Source organism: Protopterus annectens, chromosome 11.part0, assembly GCF_019279795.1.
Source record: "Protopterus annectens isolate FY-2018-M chromosome 11.part0, PAN1.0, whole genome shotgun sequence".
Taxonomy (NCBI): Eukaryota; Metazoa; Chordata; order Ceratodontiformes; family Protopteridae; genus Protopterus; species Protopterus annectens.
Genome location: NC_056745.1, coordinates 1,373,815,088 through 1,373,835,213, shown reverse-complemented (window position 1 = coordinate 1,373,835,213; position 20,126 = coordinate 1,373,815,088). Strand labels below are relative to the sequence as shown.

General features: G+C 37.8%; 1 protein-coding gene across 1 annotated transcript in view; it reads right to left on the bottom strand.

Annotated features, from left to right (window-relative positions):
* The window catches only part of LOC122815075, a 3,014,144-nt gene that overhangs the window by 2,904,811 nt on the left and 89,207 nt on the right, over positions 1 to 20,126 (bottom strand). The window contains exon 4 of the mRNA XM_044087319.1: positions 4,805 to 4,898. Coding sequence (XP_043943254.1) covers positions 4,805 to 4,898 — 94 coding nt within the window. The remainder of the gene's footprint in view (positions 1 to 4,804; positions 4,899 to 20,126) is intronic.

Below are 20,126 nucleotides of genomic sequence, written 5' to 3'. Positions count from 1 at the left end.
TCCAGTCTATGCCACAGCAAACAAGGCGCACCAACTTCAGTAAGAAGCAGTGCAGATATGCATGCACTATAAGCCTTCAACCAGAAATTCCCAGCTCAGAAGGGCAGAGTCCAGCCTCTCCTCCCACAAGAGTGCAGACCACGAACCCTCTTAATGTAAAATAACTGGCCTGAAAGCCCAAGTGCTTAAACCAGAATTAATACACTTTTAGAATAACAGACACTGAGCCCTCAATCAGCAGTTCCCAACCTAGAAGGATGTAAGCTATGTCTAAGTCAACAAGTTCTATACCACCTAAAGAATATTAGCACTCTCATTGTGCAAAAGCCATTCAAAAATGCATACATATTAAACTCTAAACTCTGGTAAATTGTGCACCACAATATTAAAATCTGATAATGCATTAAATTCAAATTGGGTATAATAAATAGTGAAACTTCTTTCAGGATCTTATCTATTTAATAGAATGTATAAACATGTGGTAGACTTTAGAAATCACATAGAGTTGAGTGTATGATTTTATACTATTTACACGTGATAAAATAGGTTTTATATGTGTTTTAGTTTTACGAATAAGACACATAACCTGTGTGATTATTTACATTTAGCATATTTGTTGGGTTTTTTTGTGAATTTAATGCATTATCAGATTTTAATATTGTGGTGCACAATTTACCAGAGTTTAGAGTTTAATATGTATGCATTTATGTATGGCTTTTGCACAATGCGAGTGCTAATATTCTTTAGGTAGTATAGAACTTGTTGACTTAGACATACATGGTCACTTTTGATTTTAAATAACGTCAGGAGAGATTTATTGAAGGAGTTGAGTGACAATACAAATATTAGAATTTCTAAACCGGATAAAGGGGGAGGAATGGTTATTATGGACAATATTATTTATGGTGCTAAAATGGAAGAACTACTAAGAGATGATACTAAACATGAGACAGTATTTATCAATGAGATTAATATTGCCCATTCTAAAATTAATTTAGCATTAAAAGAGCTTTTACATGAACTAATTGATAAACAAACCTATGATTATTTATATGTAGAAAAAACATTAATCTCTGCTAATTTTGGTATAGCAAAAGTTCACAAAAATACTCAGGAACCCCCCAATGAGACCAATTGTTTCAGCTAATGGGTTGAAAACATACCCATTAGCGAAATTTGTGGATTCAAAAATTAAGAATGTTTGGTTAGGGCAGGAAGATTTCTTAAAAGATTCTTGGGACCTTCTTAGAAATGTGGATCAACAGCTATTTGATATTGAGACAATTTTTGTTAGTGGATATTGTTGACCTGTTTTCCGTTATACCAAATGAAGTGGGGATGGAGTGGTTTTTAGACGCCTTGTTGGATACTAAAAAAATTCAACTAGAAAGAACTAAGGGTAATAATGAAATTGTTGGAACTGGTTCTTCATAATAATTTTATTATATTTGAAGGAAAAATTTTTAGGCAATTACAAGGAGTGGCTATGGGGGCCTGCTGTGCCCCCAGCTACGCTAATATTGTCCTTAGTACATGGGGAAAAAAATGTTTATTTATTTCTCCTTTTATAAATTATTGGAGCTTCTTTAGAAGGTATTTGGATGATTTGTGTTTTTTTTTTGGATAGAAGGTGAGGATTAATTAGAAGAATTTTTATAGTACATTAATACCACCACTAATTTCCTTAAGTTCACACACAATATCAACAGAGATAGATTTAATTACCTTGATGTGACTATATTTAAAAATTATGTAGGTAAAATGTTTGAGTCAAATATCTTTAGAAAAGAAACGTTTTCCAATTCATACCTATATTACACAAGTGCCCATCCATATAAGCAAAAAAAGAAATTTGGTTAAAGGACAATATATTAGAATATCATGGATGACATCTAAGAGTGAAGATTTTGAGAATGAATGTAGCAGGTTAAAACAGATGTTTTTAGAAAGAAAATATCCAAAAGATTTGATTAATGAAGTGATGGAAGAAGTGCGTGAGGGAAGGAAAGATAGATTTAGCCCTATATAAGGGAGAGTATTGGAGAATGAGGCGATAAGGAATGTTAATAAACAAGTAATGGAAGAGAAAAGTGCATTCATTTTGAATTTCAACTGTGAGTCAGTTTTGGTAAAACAAATAGTGAACAGAAATTAGAAAGTGTTTTCTGAATTCTCAGACTTAAATATTATGTTTAAGCAGCCCATTATGTTTAGTTATAGGAAGGATAGGAATATTAAAAATATTTTAGAAAAAAGTATAAGTAGAGGTGAGGTAAATAATAGAAAAAAGGTACATTTAAATGTGGCAGATGCACACAATGTAGGTTTGTGATGAATAAAGAATGTCACTATTTATTGGGGAGAGACAAGCTGTTAAGTAAAACGTATGCTAATTGTGAAACTAGAGGAATAGTGTATTTAGCTGAATGTAAAGAGAGTTCCTCTTTTTATGTGGGAAAGACAAAGAGGGCATTTAGAAGACGTATTTATGAACATACGTATGAGATCCATAAGCAGGATTTGAACAATGCCCTATACAAACATAGCACAGTATGTAAAGAGGCTAATGTTATGTTTTTTGTGCTTGAAGTAATCCCACATAATATTAGGGGAGGTGACTGGGAAAATAGAATAGAAGTGAGGGAATTATACTGGCAAATGATCTTGGAGGCTTGCAGGACACCAGTGTTGAATGAATATATGTCTATGGTGCCTGTATAGAAATTAAGAGCCTCAAGACTTTGAGGTTGCAATTGGTGCAGTGTTGTTCACCACTTGTTGGTAGTAATTTTCTTTTATAGTAGATGGTTCTATGTCTCATTTTATTTATTTCATATACAAACAATGGTAGTTTAAATATTTAGAGAATAAAATATGTGTTATTTAATTTTACCACATGGTGGAGATCTGTCACTATTTTAAAGAATATTTATTTCCTGAGAGTTTTTTTTTAAATATATAGTTATTGGATTGATGGTTTTATGTTAAGAAGACAATAATTGTGTTTTTATTAAATAAGGTTTTAATAGGAATGATTATTTATGTTTGATGCAATAATTTTTTTTTAAATAATATGCTTTTAAAGCATCCTTTGTGATAGCCCTTTAGTAAGTAACTATGTATGAGGTCAAGTGATTGGATAATTGGTTTAGGGAAGTTTATATAATAAGGGGGGTGTGATTAATGATGTGTTTTGGCTGATGAAGTTACATGGTTGACGAATAACACGATGAACAAGTTAAGCGTTTATTTTTGATGTGTATTTTTGCTTAATAAAATCGAAGTTCATTATATTGCTAGCTCCTGGTGCTTCACTTTACATTGTTCTACAGAATCTAGCCTGTTGATGGAGGAATAAGAATGTCTTACAATGCACTCACTAAATCCAGAAACCTAACAAAGCTTTACAGTATTTAAATTTCTATTAAAATTCTATCTGGAGTTGTTTAGTAAAATAATTTATTTTCAAACAACAAAAAGATATTTAAGATTTGCAATACAAAGTAATTATTACTCATGGTTGTGTAAATAAACATTTAATAACTGTGAATAGTTTTGCTATGTCATTGTTGTCAAATAGTACATTCAATTAATGGCACTTTGCTGAGGGGCTGCATTTGGCTAAAGACTCAAACAAAATAGTCACACTGGAATATGAAAATGTTCACTGTTTTAATTTAAAGGAGATTACTTCATTTTTAATCTAATAATGCCACATGACACCAATGATGTTCAAGCAGTGTTGTATTCAACAATTAACAAAAACAAAATCATACAACAGAATATAGTACCACTAATATAAACACAGGTTAATACCTGTGCTGTTTCATTCTTTTCACATGGTATATTGAGTTAGTGGCACTTTCCTTTTGTGTGTCTGTAATTTCCTCTATCTGGCCAACAGCCATCAGAATATTGCACCATATTTTTATTTTCCAGTTCTTTCTGACACTGAAGTTTGGTAAATTTCAGGCCTTGCAAGAACTTGTTAATTTATTTCTTTTTTCCCTTACATGTCCTCTGACATTAACCCACTAAGCTCTGATGATGATCTGTACATCTTCTGTACAGACCTCAAAAAATTAGAGATGGACTTGCTACATCCAACCATAATGATCACAATTTGTTCCACATCCTAGACTCACTACAGGTGAATATAAAGCTATGGATGGCAAGAAGTGGCCTGCTATACAAAGAAAGTTCTGGTGGACTACAGAGTTCCATTCTAAATTGGCTTCTTTTTACAATGATTGCGAAATTGTACTAGAGCCATTGTCTGTCTATAGGCAGATACTTTCACAGTCCTTTGACCCATGGCAACTTTCTTAAGTGCAGCAACAGCTGTAACAAACCTTTGTATTATTAAAACTTTGCTAAAAACTCAGATTTTGCCTGATTAGCAGCAAATGAAAGCATATGCCAGCCAGCTTTTGTCTGCGGAACCAAAATTCTCTAGAAGAAAGTAACCTACAAAATATTAAAGCTATAGACAACACTAAAACTGAGGTGATAACATAATAAAACATTTCATCATCATGCTATATTATGAATTATAACTCATCTTCCACATCCAAACTTGACTAACACTAATAAAAACCTTGGTGCTCCGTTAAGCTGTAATTAACCACATTAACAATGCAGCATATGAGTAGTACAATGAAATTCTGTACAAACAGAAATGGCTTAACTACACAGGTAAACCCATAGCGCAAATAATTAATCAAGGAGATGACAGCTTCTGATTAAAGTACTGCTTAATTTTTTTTTACTTTGGATGACACAATAAGAGTCTGTTTCAACACACCTACAGCAAACACATTAACACCTAGGTCTTGTAGCACTTTTGATGGTGAGTCCACAGAGTCTGAAGATTTCCCATATGTTATTAAAATGGCAATCTGTAAAGAAATACACAACAGTGAGTATGTTAGGGGCTTAGGTTATGAAACAACTTATATCTAAAAAGGGCATAATGACTTGGAAATTACTTGTCAATAAGTGAAATAAAACATAATTTTCTAACTGAGACAAGTAAATACCCATATTCACCATACATTTTACCTTTGCATGCTAGGCTTCCATCCTGCTTCCAGAAAACACAAACTGTTTTTTTTCTTTGTAATAAAATTATATATTCCATTTATGTAATTAAAGATGTAGCTGATAAGCTAAATTCCAGGCATCAGAAACATTTAATTATGCATTTAATACTACAAAAGCACACCTGTTTGATTATTTCCTTTCCATTTCAGGTTTGCAGTTAAAGCCAAAAACTTGATCTTCCCGAGATAAACAACATGATATCCCTAAAAATGAATCTGTATACTAAAGTTTACATGGTACATGCTTAGCAGCCCATCAACATATAATAAGTGCTAACAGGAAGTGCAAGGAATAGCCAGCAGTATATTAATAAGTATTTGTGATCGTTGAATATTCAGTCATATGAAAGTTTTCATGACATTATATGCATATATATACACACATGCAAACATACAGACCCATAAACGTGTGTGTATGAATGAATATATATATATATATATATATATATATATATATATATATATATATATACATATGTGTGTGTGTGTGTGTGTGTGTGTGTGTGTGTGTGTGTGTGTGTGTGTGTGTGTGTGTGTGTGTGAGAGAGTGACTTCCTCTGTCTGGCCAAGAGCTATCAGAATACTGGTAAATTTCAGGCCTTGCAAGAACTTGGTAATTTTTTTATTAATTTGTTTCCTTTTTTATGTTGGTTAACTTAATTAAACTTTTTAATGTTGTTTTTACTCCTGCATGTTTAAATCACTGGATTAACATATCAAATAAATGTGATAACTATGGAGTGAGGGCCGCATGCTTCATAACTCAGAAAATAAGCACAGCAATGGTTCTTTGCATATTTTAGAGTTATAGACAATGTTTACTTTTCTGCCTTTTATTCTGAGCATGCACACCACCAAGGCTAACATTGAATTACTGTAGTATTGCATTAAGGGGATGTATATGCTAAAAAGATGACGCAGCAGAATTTAATTTATATTGCATTTTTGTTCAGACTTCATATCACTTTTCTGACTCAGACCTATGCACCATCATACTAAACAAGCAGATTAATTAACAATGATAATTCATTCATAAAAGTAAAAAAGAATGTTTCTTAGTCCCTTGTAACTAATGTCAAAATGTAATTCAAAATACAAGGGATGACACAATATCTGTATCTGTTAGTGGTTTATTTATCAAGTGATGTTCCCCTTTATAAGCATCACTCCAAAAAAATATTTTGTTACACAATATATCAAAATGTTAAGTAACAAAATGTGAAGATATATGGTTGCTTTCTGAATTAGTACAGCTCTAGTTAATGTTTAATACCAGTTATATACTGTCTTAACTTTTTAGATGACATGCCATGCTAAATGTGGAACTGAAAATGAAAATTATTATGCTATGTTACAGCCATGCATTTCACTGCCAAGCTTGAACCCATGACCCTAGACACTATAGTCACAGCAACATACCACTATGCCATGAGAAGTTTAACATCAGGATCTGATTTATCTTGACATCCAATAGCAATGACACTCCACTAAATTTCAAAATAATTGAGTTTTCACTTGTCTTATACTGTGCAGCATTTTTTAAGATTACACATTGATCAGCTTCATATTTTTTTTTAATAACATGGCAACTCTTAATAAGCATTACCCTAATGAGAAAAGATCTGAAAACTAACCCTAATGCAACAAGGTAGTATCACAGTTGTACTTCTGGGTCTGACAACACAGCAGCATATGATATATGTAGGCTTATTACATGTCATTGCTCTAGCTGATTAAGCCTTGTGGAGGTGGGGAGTTGGACTGCACAGGAAATACAGCTCTCCCTGAATGCATATCAAGATGGGGAGTGGGGTAGTTGTAGGTGGGTAAAAGCAGTTTAATACATTATTTTGGTCAGCATTTTATTATGCAAGTATGCTGGAACATTACAGGTATTAAGGAGCAGCACAGTCTGGATTGAAATTGATTTATCCTCTCAGGTAATGAAGGAGATGTGATCATGGGGTGTGGGATCAAACCAGCTGAATAAATTAGTAAGGGCATAAGTACTTAATTACTTAACATAATTACTTTTACTTGATCACAATCAACCATTACAGCATCACTATGTGAATAAGTGGTCAGTTTACGTGTGTGTGTGTGTGTGTGTGTGTGTGTGTGTGTGTGTGTGTATGTGTGTGTAGATAGAAGTATGTGGTGGAGAGGTAGTCTAGGAGTGAAAGCAAATGTCTTTATAGTCACTTTAAATATCTGAATAATCATGCACACAGATAATTAAATGGCTGTACATATAATTTTGCATGAGTGTATGAGTGTGTGTGCATGTATGTGCATGTCTATGCGTGCGTGTGTGTGCATGTCTATGCGTGTGTATGTGCGTGTCTATGAGTGCGTGTCTATGTGTGTGTGTATGTGTGTGTGTGTGCATTTATGCATGCGTGTGTGCGTCTATGCGTGCATGTGTGTGTGTGTGTGTGTGTGTGTGTGTGTGTGTGTGTGTGTGTGTGTGTGTGTGTGCATGTGCGTGCGTGTGTGTGTGTGTGTATGCCAAAAAAAATAAACACACTACTATGGGCAGAATTTCTTTTGTCTGGTCACAGTCAAGCAGCTGAGGGTAATAACTGGGAGTGTCTGTGTTTCAAAACAGCATTTAATTTCCACTATTTTATTTAATATTGTAGACATTGTAATACAAGGCTAATACTTTTCATAAGATACCTAGTCATACAATCAATGAGCATGGTAGTAATCTGTATAATGCAAAAGAAATGTTCCTTGCATGTTCCTTTTACTCTTACTCCCCCCCCCCCCATAACGCACCACTTCTACTTTTGAAAAATATTGCTAATGATTACATCTTAACTGAGATTAATTTATTGTACTGCTCCTAAAATGAAAAAATGTACCTACTGGTTAGTCTCAGTAACTTAGTATAATCTTTTTATTATACATGCCGTATTAAGCATTTTTGTGTTCTACTGATGGTAACATTAACGGTATATATTACTCTGCATATTTATTTTTGTAGCCAATAAAGTATTAACAGTTTTCTACATTTCTTGCCACCACTTTGAGTGAGTAATTCTAGCAGCAATGAATCTGCAAGTTTTTGGTTGGTGTATATAATTAGTGAAGATGCCAATAAACTTTATAAAATATGTTAGTTAAGATGGATTGCTTTCTTAGTGTCTGACTTCTCTTATATTCAGCCATCTTGTCTTCCATTGCTTTGGTGTTAATTTGCACCCAGGTTTGTGCTCTACTCTTGTACCCCTGCCTTTTTTTATACAGTGTTAAGGCATATATTCTTAAAAGCAATTTTGAAGTCCTTTGCATAATTGGCTTTAGAACCAGTGGGAAGTTATCATATTTTGATAGTTTTTTACATGTTTGTTACACCAAAAAAAAAGCTAGTACAGCAATATTGCATATGTAATAAAACTGAGTTGGTAATAATAACTGTTATTTATAACTCCTTTAAAATTCAAAGATATATCTGGTTATGGTAACAGTTTTTTAGCAAGTAACATCTTTCAGAATTTAATTCTGTTTTACCACTGCCATAGTGCCCTTGACTTAGTTTAATCCAGCTACTGGGCATTCCCTTCTCTAAAACTAACATTATAGCCAGTTTAGGCACCTGCAGTACCCATGGCTGCAGGGGCCCCTTCAATCATCGTTCTGTTTGTTGGGGACTACAAAAGTTGCTGATTATTGGGGAAAAATAAGTAGAAAAAAATTATTCATTTCCTGATTATGCACTTTATCTAAAACAGGGTCATTATATGCCCTGTTAGGATAAAGCCAATAATCAGTGAAGGAACATGAGCAAGGTAAGTGCAAAAGATGGGAACCCCAGAGTATTTACCTTGGAATTTAAGAAGAACAAATTCTCCTGATTTTTAGAGATGGTTTTCTCTTTCACGGAGTTTTATAAATGCTGGCTAAACACCAGATACTAAAACTATCAACTTTTTTTGCTCAAGAATTCTGGGCAAAACCAAAAGTAGTAGCAGCACAAAGGCCCAGAATTCAGAACACTTTTTAAATATTACTCTTCTTCTTTTGGCTTTTCCCAGTTAGGGGTCACCACAGCGGATCACCTGTCCTCCCCTGATTGGCAGTGGATTTTTATGGTGTGGAGTTGCCAGCCCGGTGCCCAGAAGGCACACACACACACACACACACACACACACACACACACACACACACACACACACACACACACACACACAGACACAGACACACACACACACACACTCAGCATAGGGCCAATTTACAGTATCCAATTCACCTACAGCATGTCTTTGGGATGTGGGAGGAAACCGAAGCACCAGGAGGAAACCCACACAACCACAGGGAGGACATGCAGACTCCGCACCGAAGGCACCCCAGCTGAGGATCGAACCAGAGAACCTCTTGCTGTGAGGTGGCAACGCTAACCGCTGCACCACTGTGGCTGCCCTTTTTAAATATTACTCTAATTCACTTAAAAAATAAATAGAATAACACATTTTGCATTAACGAGCATTTTCAGACAGTAAGAACTATGAAACTCTGATGTCAGGATTTATTGACTATGACTGCAAATTAAACTTGCTTTTATAAAAGACAAAGCCAAATTATGAGCAAAATTATGGACATTGTGAAAGGAGGGACAGTGACAGGTATGCATTACTCCTCAATGAGGTAAATAAACCTGACTTATCCTGCTGTTGTTTGACGACTGCTGAACAGTAATCACTGAACTAAGCTGACAGTGATAATGGTGCACAGTGTATTACTATTTGTTGAAATCAACGTAAAACTAGTACTGCTATGCCTAACGTATGTGTGTATATGTGTGTGTGTGTGTGTGTGTGTGTGTGTGTGTGTGTGTGTGTGTGTGTGTGTGTGTGTGTGTCCAGTGTGTGTGTGTCCAGTGTGTGTGTGTCCAGTGTGTGTGTGTCCATGTGCGTCCGTGTGTGTGTGTCCGTGTGTGTGTGTGTGTGTGTGTATGTGTGTGCGTGTGTGTGTTCATGCGCGTGTGTGTGTGCGTGTGTGTATGTGTGTGTGTGTGTGTGTGTGTGTGTGTGTGTGTGTGTGTGTGTGTGTGTGTGTGTGTTGAAGTGTACAAGCAACAATCTAGCAATAATTTATTTCACTTTCTAGTACAAAAATCAGCAGCACTGCCATTATGGTTGTGTGTGTGGATTGCAATTACACTTGTGTGTTGGGGGGACAGCGACATGGATGTAGTATATTTAAGAGTAACAAGCTGGACATATTTACTTTCACTTACCACCACAAGCATAGATCTTGCACATGATAGGTGGCTTTCTTTGGTGGTCTGTCAAGAAGAGGATGTGTGTGAAAGTAACTGCACATTGCCATGTGACAGTGCTTTGCTCTGGTGAAGTTTTTGGCTTTGTTTTGTTTTTTTTTCTATGGAGATTCTGCATATCCTCCCTGGCTGTGAGCACATCTATCCATGTTTTCCGGTTAACCCTAGTATCTCAAAAACATGCAACAGGGTGAAATGGAATTCCTCCAGTTACTCTGATGGTGAATGTTCAGTGTCTGTATGTGTGTAAAAAATATCACAGATTTTTATCTGTGCATACACAGTAACGCCAGGAACATACATAAAGTTTCTGGATAGCAGTAAAAAATACAGTTAGCAAATAATTATATTTCAAATGTAAGGCATAAAATGCATTGCAGGACATTCAGACACTTACAGCTTCCATGAGTCTGGTGTTCACCACACCCCAAACTGTATAAGTGGATTTTGACAAGGACTTAGTGGCGGCCTCTGCTCTCAACTCCACCCATTCTAAAAACTGAGATATTTACATAATGTTGCTGTATCTTGTGTAGAGGGCTGGAGATGTTGTGATCATTACTTCTTTAATTTTCATCACAATCAACCCTTAAAGGTATACCCTGAAAGTCATCACAGCTTGTGTTGGAGGTGGGAACAGTTTGGTCATTGTTTCTTTTACTTTTCTCACAGACCTTGGAGGTGCGCAAAAAGGTTTCTATAGCTTGTGTAGGAACAGTGCACTGTGTAGGAGCAACAAAGTGGAATACGTTACGATAATCATTATTTTTTCACTTTCCTCACAATTACACATCAGGGAAGTGGCTTAGGGTTAAGGATGAAGAGTGAGGAGGCATGTGGTGTATATGCATGACAGCATTAACTTGAAATATATGGCTGTGACCATTTGAACCACTTCTTTAATCCCAATTTAAAAACAAAGGGATGCACAGGCAGACTGTCTTTTTTTGGGGAGGGGGTAGGGAGTCAGGCAGTATTCTTAGATAGGATTTGTGTATCCTCACAAACAATTGTCTTGTTAGTTTGTTGCGAGCTACTGTTTTGTCATCTTTGAACATTAAGCCTTATTCACAATGTATGCTTTTCCTGAAATTAAAAAATAAGACTGGAGTTATTTTCTAACTCATGATTTTTGTTCAGGAAACCATTGGATTAAAAGGTTGGGAAATGTTCTAACCTGCACCTCAGAGCATCTATAGTCCTATGGATTTTGGGAGCTCTGGCTTAACTGAGTTATTTCCTAATTGTTATTGGTATGTTGCCTTGGCCAAGTAAAGTGTGTTGAAAGGATGCAAGGAAAACTAAAGATGAACAGCAACACTGAATGTCTTTCTTTAATCATAATTTCTGTTCAAGCCATCATTGGAATGGAAAGGCCACAGAAATACCTCACTAAAAGAATCACAGGCCTAAAGCAGATGCCCTATGTTGACCGTCTAAAAAAACTCCAGCTATACTCTGTCACATATCGTCTACTCAGAGGCAATCTCTGCTTAACATGCAAGACCATATCAAACCCAGAGCTGTTGGACATGCTACACTTAAAGAAATCCCAATCCCTCAGAGCCACACGTTCCAGTGATCTAAACCTTGTCATCACACATGCTGGAGGGATAGGTTCCTAAGCCAGAGACTCCCCAGACTCTGGAATAGACTGCCCATAAATGTCAAGCAGAGCAGCTCTTTGGCCTTCCTCAAAAGGAACCTTGACGATTGGATGGGAGATAGGAAATTCACCCCGGGGATCACATCAGTTGCCCTGCTAGACAGGGGTCCAGGGAAGTAAATATTGTGGGAAGAAATAGCCAGGGAATTGTTATGGCTAGGCTTGTATAGGCCCATAGCCTAGTACCAGCCTATGAACCTATGAAAAGGTTGTATAGAAAAAAATATATATATGCAATTTAGAGCATATAGAAATTCATGGTCTCATTGAAAATGCTGAAGAGTAAGACAAAATATAGGAAAAATAACAAAAAAACATAACGTACATGGTGTAGGGAGACTGGGATAGGACAAAGACAGAGGGGAGCACTAGGGAATGGAATGGGGTGAAACTGTAGGCTGATGAGCAGTAAATCCATCAGTATTGGATTAGGGATGTCTTGTATTCCAGACACAGGTCACCTCTTAGCAACCTGTAGGATACCAAGTATAGTGACATGGCTTCAGGGTGGTCCATGTAGGAAATATTGTTTTGGTCTTGTATCCTTTTAGTAAGGTATCTCTGAGTTTATTCTAGTTTTTGCATGTGTCAGAACAGATACATTCCAAAGGGATATTATAATTAATGACTGGCCTAATCAGGGGTCTGTAAAGGGGACAATGATATCCCCAGATCTAGACACAGTCCCTTTATTTATAAGCTATGTCATATAGAAGGACTTTCTTATGACAATGGACACATGTTGGTCAAAAATTAGGTCACTGTTCATATAACTTCCCAAATCCTGAACAACTGGATCAAATCTTAAGGGTGTATTGTCAATGTGATAGTTCCCTGGGGTAGATGACTTTCCAAAGGATATGATAATGCATTTTTTGGCCTTTAGTTTTGGTCCATGATTTTGTCACCATTTATTTATTTATTTGGGACAAACCTTCCTGCAGGATAGAAAGTCATTTGGGGATTTAATAACTGTTCCTAGCTCGCAGTCATCTGCAAAGGTAGCTAGAAACCGTTGGTATAGGCTTTTACTTCAAAAAAGCAGATGCCAAACAGGAGAGGTCCTAGTACAGAACCCTGGGAGACTCCACTGGTGATTCTTTTCTTTGTAGAGGTAACTTCCCCTATTTTTATTACATGTGTCCTATCTGTAAGCCAATCGCCAATCCAGTGCATGACACAGGAGTTTATTCTATAATCCTGAGTGAGGGATTGTGTCAGAAGCCTCATTTAAAAAAATTTATAGCATGACAATTTTAAGGAAATGGGGAGGTAAATTCCTCATAAACGTTTTATAAAACTCATTTGGAATGGTATCCAGGTGTGGTCTTTTTCTGCTTTTTTCACATCTAAAGAATTATATATTCATATATGTACACTTGGTTGACAAAAGCATAGCTCTAAAAATAAATCTCACCTAATAAATGGAATCAATAAACGATGAGATGTATTGTTTGCTGCCAACCAGATGGTCAATGTGAAGAACATCAAAAATGGACAATCCCTTTCATCCTATCATAGGTTCATAGATTGGTACTAGGCTATTGGCCCTAGGGCCTATACAAGCCTAGTCATAACAATTCCCTGGCTATTTCTTCCCACAGTACTTACTTCCCTGGACTCCTGTCTAGCATATCATGATAAAGAAGTGAGAAAGAAGTCAAATGTTGCATTTTCCACACATTCTTCCTCTTCTCTGAGTTTTTGTGTTGTCTGAGCTGGTGTGTGTGTGTGTGTGTGTGTGTGTGTGTGTGTGTGTGTGTGTGTGTGTATATATATATATATATATATATATATATATATATATATATATATATATATATATATACAGATAGCTATAGATATAGATATACTTATAGTACAAATATATAGTTCAGGAGTATAAAAACTTCCCCATGTGGAATAACATGGGACTTGCCATCTGCAAAAAAAGATTTTGTGTTTTTTTTTTACATGAGGAGTTGCCCTGTTGACCACCTAAGTTTTTACGTGTTTTGGGGAAATAATAATTCTATGTTGCTTTTACAAGACACTATTATTCATAGTAGACACCAATAAAATACTGGAGTATTACTTCAGTGAGGTCTAATAATAGTAATATATGTATTGCCTTTTTTTAGTTACAATATGAATATCAGTAGGAGACAGCACACCAGTGAAACTATGTATTTTCCAAATCTTTAATTGCCAAGATAACTGCCTCTAATGTTATCAACTGGTCACAGTAAATATTCCAAATCATACCTTATACACTGTACACATAGATAAAAGTTACAGCATGTGTATACACAAAACTCTAACTCCCACAGAACACATTTCAACATATTCTCACATACTTTCGATTGAGGGGATCAGCCTGTAGCCCCATGATGGGTTTGTAACTTCATATTCTAAAATATTTATATTATAATGCTAAGGTTGTCTTTGTCATGGAAGCAGAGGGAAGTTAACTTCCACAGTTTCACCCACACCACTAAAATCACATCACTGGATGCAGACTCACAAAACTTCCAACACATATATTCACTTAATTTATACTACACACCTCACCAAAACATAAATATATCTGAATATCATTCATCCATCCATAATGCTTGCACGCAAAATCTTGAAATACACTGGATTTGCTCTCTTGGCATTTACCAACTTAGAATGTTTCCATATCAATGAGATGTTTATTGATAAATATATAATGGAATAATAGATGTTGTTGTTGTTGTTGTTGTCTTTCTGCTTTTCCCGGTTAGGGGTCGCCACAGCAGAACTCCGGTCCGCTAATGATTGGCAGTAGATTTTCACGAATGCCAAGGTGCCAGCTCGATGTTCAACCTTCAACGAAGGCACGCCCATTTACGCATGTCTTTCAAATGCCCACCCAACTACAGGGAGGTCATGCAGACTCCACACAGAAGGCACTCCCCGCACTCCAGCCGGGAATCGAACGGGAGAGCCTCTTGCTGTGAGGCAACAAATCTACCGCTGCACCACCGCGGAAGTATATAATGGAATAATAGATGTACTGTGAAATAATGTGTCAAACATAAATTATTTAAGTATAGATAGGTAACTAATATACCAGTGAGCTCATAATCAAGTACTAGTCTGTAATCACTACATTACAAATGCTGTCTCCTATCTAAGGACAATAGTGCACTTGTTTAATGATACAAGAGTATGTCTGTATGCTGACTAAAGAAAAATGCTCTCAAAATTCTATCAGAATACTAATATTCTGTATACATATATTCACTTAATTTATACTACACACCTCACCAAAACATAAATATATCTGAATATCATTCATCCATCCATAATGCTTGCACGCAAAATCTTGAAATACACTGGATTTGCTCTCTTGGCATTTACCAACTTAGAATGTTTCCATATCAATGAGATGATTATTGATAAATATATAATGGAATAATAGATGTTGTTGTTGTTGTTGTTGTCTTTCGGCTTTTCCCGGTTAAGGGTCGCCACAGCAGAACTCCGGTCTGCTATCTGCATTGCTTACTGCACTTATTTCCTTGTTTCACTTGAAAGAAAGTTACTGTTTGTCGTTTTTGCATTTAAGTTACCTGTAACACATTGCACTTAAGTTACCTGGCACTTGCTCACTAAAGCAATTATATAAGTCAGCACTAAAAATTAAAAGCACTATACCCTCACTCCCCACTGGCCCTGGTTTTCAATTATTAAGGAATTCCCAATATTATTCTAGCATGTCCAAAGGTGAGTTGTCAATCTCCTCTCCGGTCCAGCTGGTGAATCTGGGAATCTTGAGGCAATGTTACAACTGCCTCATGTACGCAGACAACCCTCTCCTCCTCCCAACAAATTCCAACACATGTGAGAGATGCAACCATATAGCCAAACTGGAGGCTAAGCTCTCTCAACTCAGTACTGGCATAACCAGTCAGGAGGAGAAGGAAACCACACTCACTACAATTCCAGTCTCACATAGACCTACCACGACAGCAAACCAAACACATAATCACACAAAAACATACTGAGGCTCTAAATAAAGATCTGCCAAGCAGCAGAGACCTCCAAAGCAGACACCCAAGCAGCCGCTACCCCAAAACAAAACACGTGCAACACATATCTCACAAAGCCAGTGTGCCGAACAGTCACAGCCCTTAAGACTAAACAACACACCTGATACACTTGTAATAGGTGACTCTATCATCAGGCACACTGACGTCCCGCTCACCAGGCTGAACAAGGAGAGGGTCACGGTGAGCAGCCTGTCGGGCGCTAGGATCCGCCACATAACACAAGCACTCAGGTCACTCCAAGGCAAGTACAAATATGACTCAGTCATTGTCCATGCTGGTGTGAATGATCTGAGACGTAACTCCCTGGACTACATGAAAAGAGACATAAAGGAGCTCTCTGAGCATGTAGCCCAGGCGGTATGACCCTGACCTTGAGTAGCATCTTACCCTCACCAAGAATGATGCCACAGTATGAAGACAAGATGATCAATTTCAACAATTGGCTTAAGTACTGGTGTCATTCAAAGGGGATCCAATGCCTGTCAGCTTGGGATGATATGCTCGACAAGCCACGATGCTTCGCTAGGGACGGCTTGCACCTGTCACCCCTGGGCTTTCGGATATTGGCAAAGGCTCTTGCTACCCCATAGTGCCTTTTTTAGGCAAGGCTCAAAAGACAAACCCACCTCCATAGGTATCACAAGGGATAAGAAACTAAGAGTAATGCTACTCAACACCAGAAGTCTAAACCTCAAGATGCACGCACTCAAAACTCTCCTTAGCATGGAGAACATCGATATCTGTGCAGTAATAGAAACCTGGTTCAGGGCTCCCGAGAGCACCCCAGCACTACCAGGTTATACCTCATACCATGCTTTTCGGCCCCAAAACTTGGACTGAACCACGAAAGGAGGGGGAGTATCGATATTCATCAAAGATACCCACACCTCCAGGTTGGTGGCAAAGCACGAAGCATCAGAGACTATCCATGTGCAACTAACAGTGGGTAAAACTGCCTTCCAGTTTATAGCCTGCTACAGACCACCCTCCCAAACCCAGGAACCCCACTCGGCCTTCCTGAGAACACTGGAAAATATGAAGGTCTCTCCAAACACCATTATATTGGGCGACTTCAACTACCCAAACATAGACTGGGAGCATTACTCTAGCTCCAACACCCTAGCCCAAAGGTTCCTAGAATTTATAAACTCAAATGCTATGGAACAACTTGTTACCACTCCCACAAGAGGGGAAAACATACTGGACCTGATCATCACCAACATGGGGACTCTATGCTCCAGACCAGAAGTGTATCCCTCACTGGTAAGATCAGACCATAAACTAATCTCACTGGATATTCACATCCCGATCCCACCCCTGCCCAGAAAACCACAGTGAAAAACTTCTCTAAAGCAAATTTCACACTCCTCAAAACTGAGGTGGAATCCTTCAAAGCCCCGGGCCTGTGGAAAATACGCCCAGACTGCAGAATCCTTTATAAATGCATTCTATGAACACCTTCAGGAATGCATGGATCATGCGATCCCAAATAAAACCAAGACCCAATCCTCCAAAGGCAGATGTCCTGTCTGGTGGACCCCAGCCATAAACAAACTATACAATAGAAGGAGGAAGCTACTAAATGATAGAGCAAAATCCCAAAAGGGAAGGCATCACTGATCAGTATTAGCAGAAGTCTACGGGCACACATAAAATTGTCTAAGGCCAGCTTCGAGAGAAAAATTGCACAGGACACTAAGGATAATCACAAGGCTTTCTTTAGTTATGTTAGGAACCTGGGTGGTAATTCCCAGATATGCTCAGAATTAGTCCAAAATGAAAAAAATACAGCGAACCCACAGACATTGCGAACATCCTAGCTGACAGGTTCAGCGCAAACTTCTCCCCTCCCCACCAAAAGGGCAAATATCTATCCCAGCAGAGTGCTGCCCCTGACATCTCAGATGCTCAGGTAAGAGGTGCCCTCTCCAAAGCACAAAACACAGCATCAATGGGACCAGACGGTGTCCCGGGCTGCGTCCTACATGAACTCCAAGAAGAGCTAAACCCAAACATAAAACTACTGTCCAATCTTAGCCTTACTACAGGATATGTGCCCAAAGAGTGGTGTACAGCAACAGTGGTCCCTCTCCATAAAGGTGGTGCCTCAACGGATCCTGGAAACTATCGCCCCATAAGCCTGACTAGCTTGGTCTGCAAAGCTATGGAAAGGATCATCATGGACCTCATAAATAAAGATATTGGGGACCTACAAACACTGGATCTTACCCAGTTTGGCTTTGTTAAGGGCAGATCCTGCCTCTTAAACCTGGTTGATTTCTTTGAAACAGTCACCAAGGCCATTGACGAGGGGAAGGTGGTCCACACAGCCTACCTGGACCTCGCAAAGCCTTCGATACAATACCCCACTCGGGCATTATAGATAAGCTCACCAGCTTAAATATAAACCCCTATGTCACTAGATGGATTGCAAATTGGCTCAAGGACAGAACCCACATGGTTAGAATTGCTGGAGCCATGTCAGACTCAAACCAGTTACAAGTGGTGTCCCACAAGGCTCAGTCCTGGGACCTCTCTTGTTCGGTATATATTTCTCGGAGGTACAGGCCAACACGGAAGGACTGTGGCTGACCAAGTTCGCAGATGACTGCAAACTGGGCACCATAATCGACTCTCCAGCCGACACAAGCATCCTCCAAAAGGGCCTCATAGAAACAGACAACTGGTGCCAGAGCCATGGCATCAAGCTAAATGCCAAAAGTGTATAGTCATCCCCTTTGGCAAAACAAAGTGCCCACAAATTACCACATAGGTGATAATCCATTAAGTACAGAAGAAGTAATTAGGGACCTGGGGACCCAAGTTGATAGCAATCTCTCATTTGACAACCACGTGGCCAAAGTGGTTAGAAAAACATTTTATATAGCCCACCTAATCATGAAGGGATTCACATCTAGATCAGGGGACATCATCATGCCTCTTTACTCATCCCTCATCAGGCCCATAATTGAGTACAATGCCCCTTTTGGGATGTACCTTACCAGACACCTGCAGCAACTGGAAAGACCCCAAAAGTACCTCACCAAGAGGATCAAAGGGCTCAAACAGATGCCATATGCTGCCCGGTTAAAGAAACTCCAGCTCTACTCAGTGGCATACCACCTGTTCAGAGGTGATCTGTGCCTGACATATAAAGCCATGTCCAACCCGGAATTAATGGACATGCTGCACCTCAGAAAATCCAAATCCCATCGAGCTACGCGCTCGAGAGACTTGAACCTCAGCACTGAAATAAATAGGACATGCTGGAGGGACAGATTCATAACCCAGAGGCTCCCTTCACTCTGGAATAAAATCCCAGTCCAGGTTAGGCAGAGTCCCTCATTGACTCTCTTCAAGAGGAATCTTGATGAGTGGATGGGAGATAGTAGGTTTACCCCGGGTATCACTTCTGTGTCACTGTTAGACAGGGACACAGTATACTAACCTCGAAAAAGGGCATAGCAAAATAAATTTAAAATGGGTGGTGAAAGCCAAACACATTCTGGCTAGGCTTATAAATGCCCTAGGGCAGATAGCCTAGTATGAACCTATGAACCTATGAACCTAATACATTTAGACAGTTAACTATATATAGTACAAAATGAGGTAAGTATAAAAGATGAGGCATAAACATTTACACCAAGATTTCTTAGCTGTTTCTTGTACTTATCCATGCCTTGCAAGATTATGGAATATGCTTGGCCTTACACTTAGATGATACCATTATTATATTTGTTTAAAAATATTCTTGACATATATTTAAAAGTGAAAATGTTAATGTATGTTTACAGTAATCAAAATACTATATAGCCAGTATGCTTTACATTTGATAATGAAATCTTAAAACCTTTGTTATGTTATGTTTTGCAAATCAAAGAACTAGTTAACAGAAAAGCAGTGGGAATTAATTGAAAGTCTTCATGCTTAGAGACCCATCATGCCATTAGATGTTATTAATCTTATAATTAAGATTTAGCTCTTTGGAGTGTTATTTGTTTAGAGTGTCTGTTCTG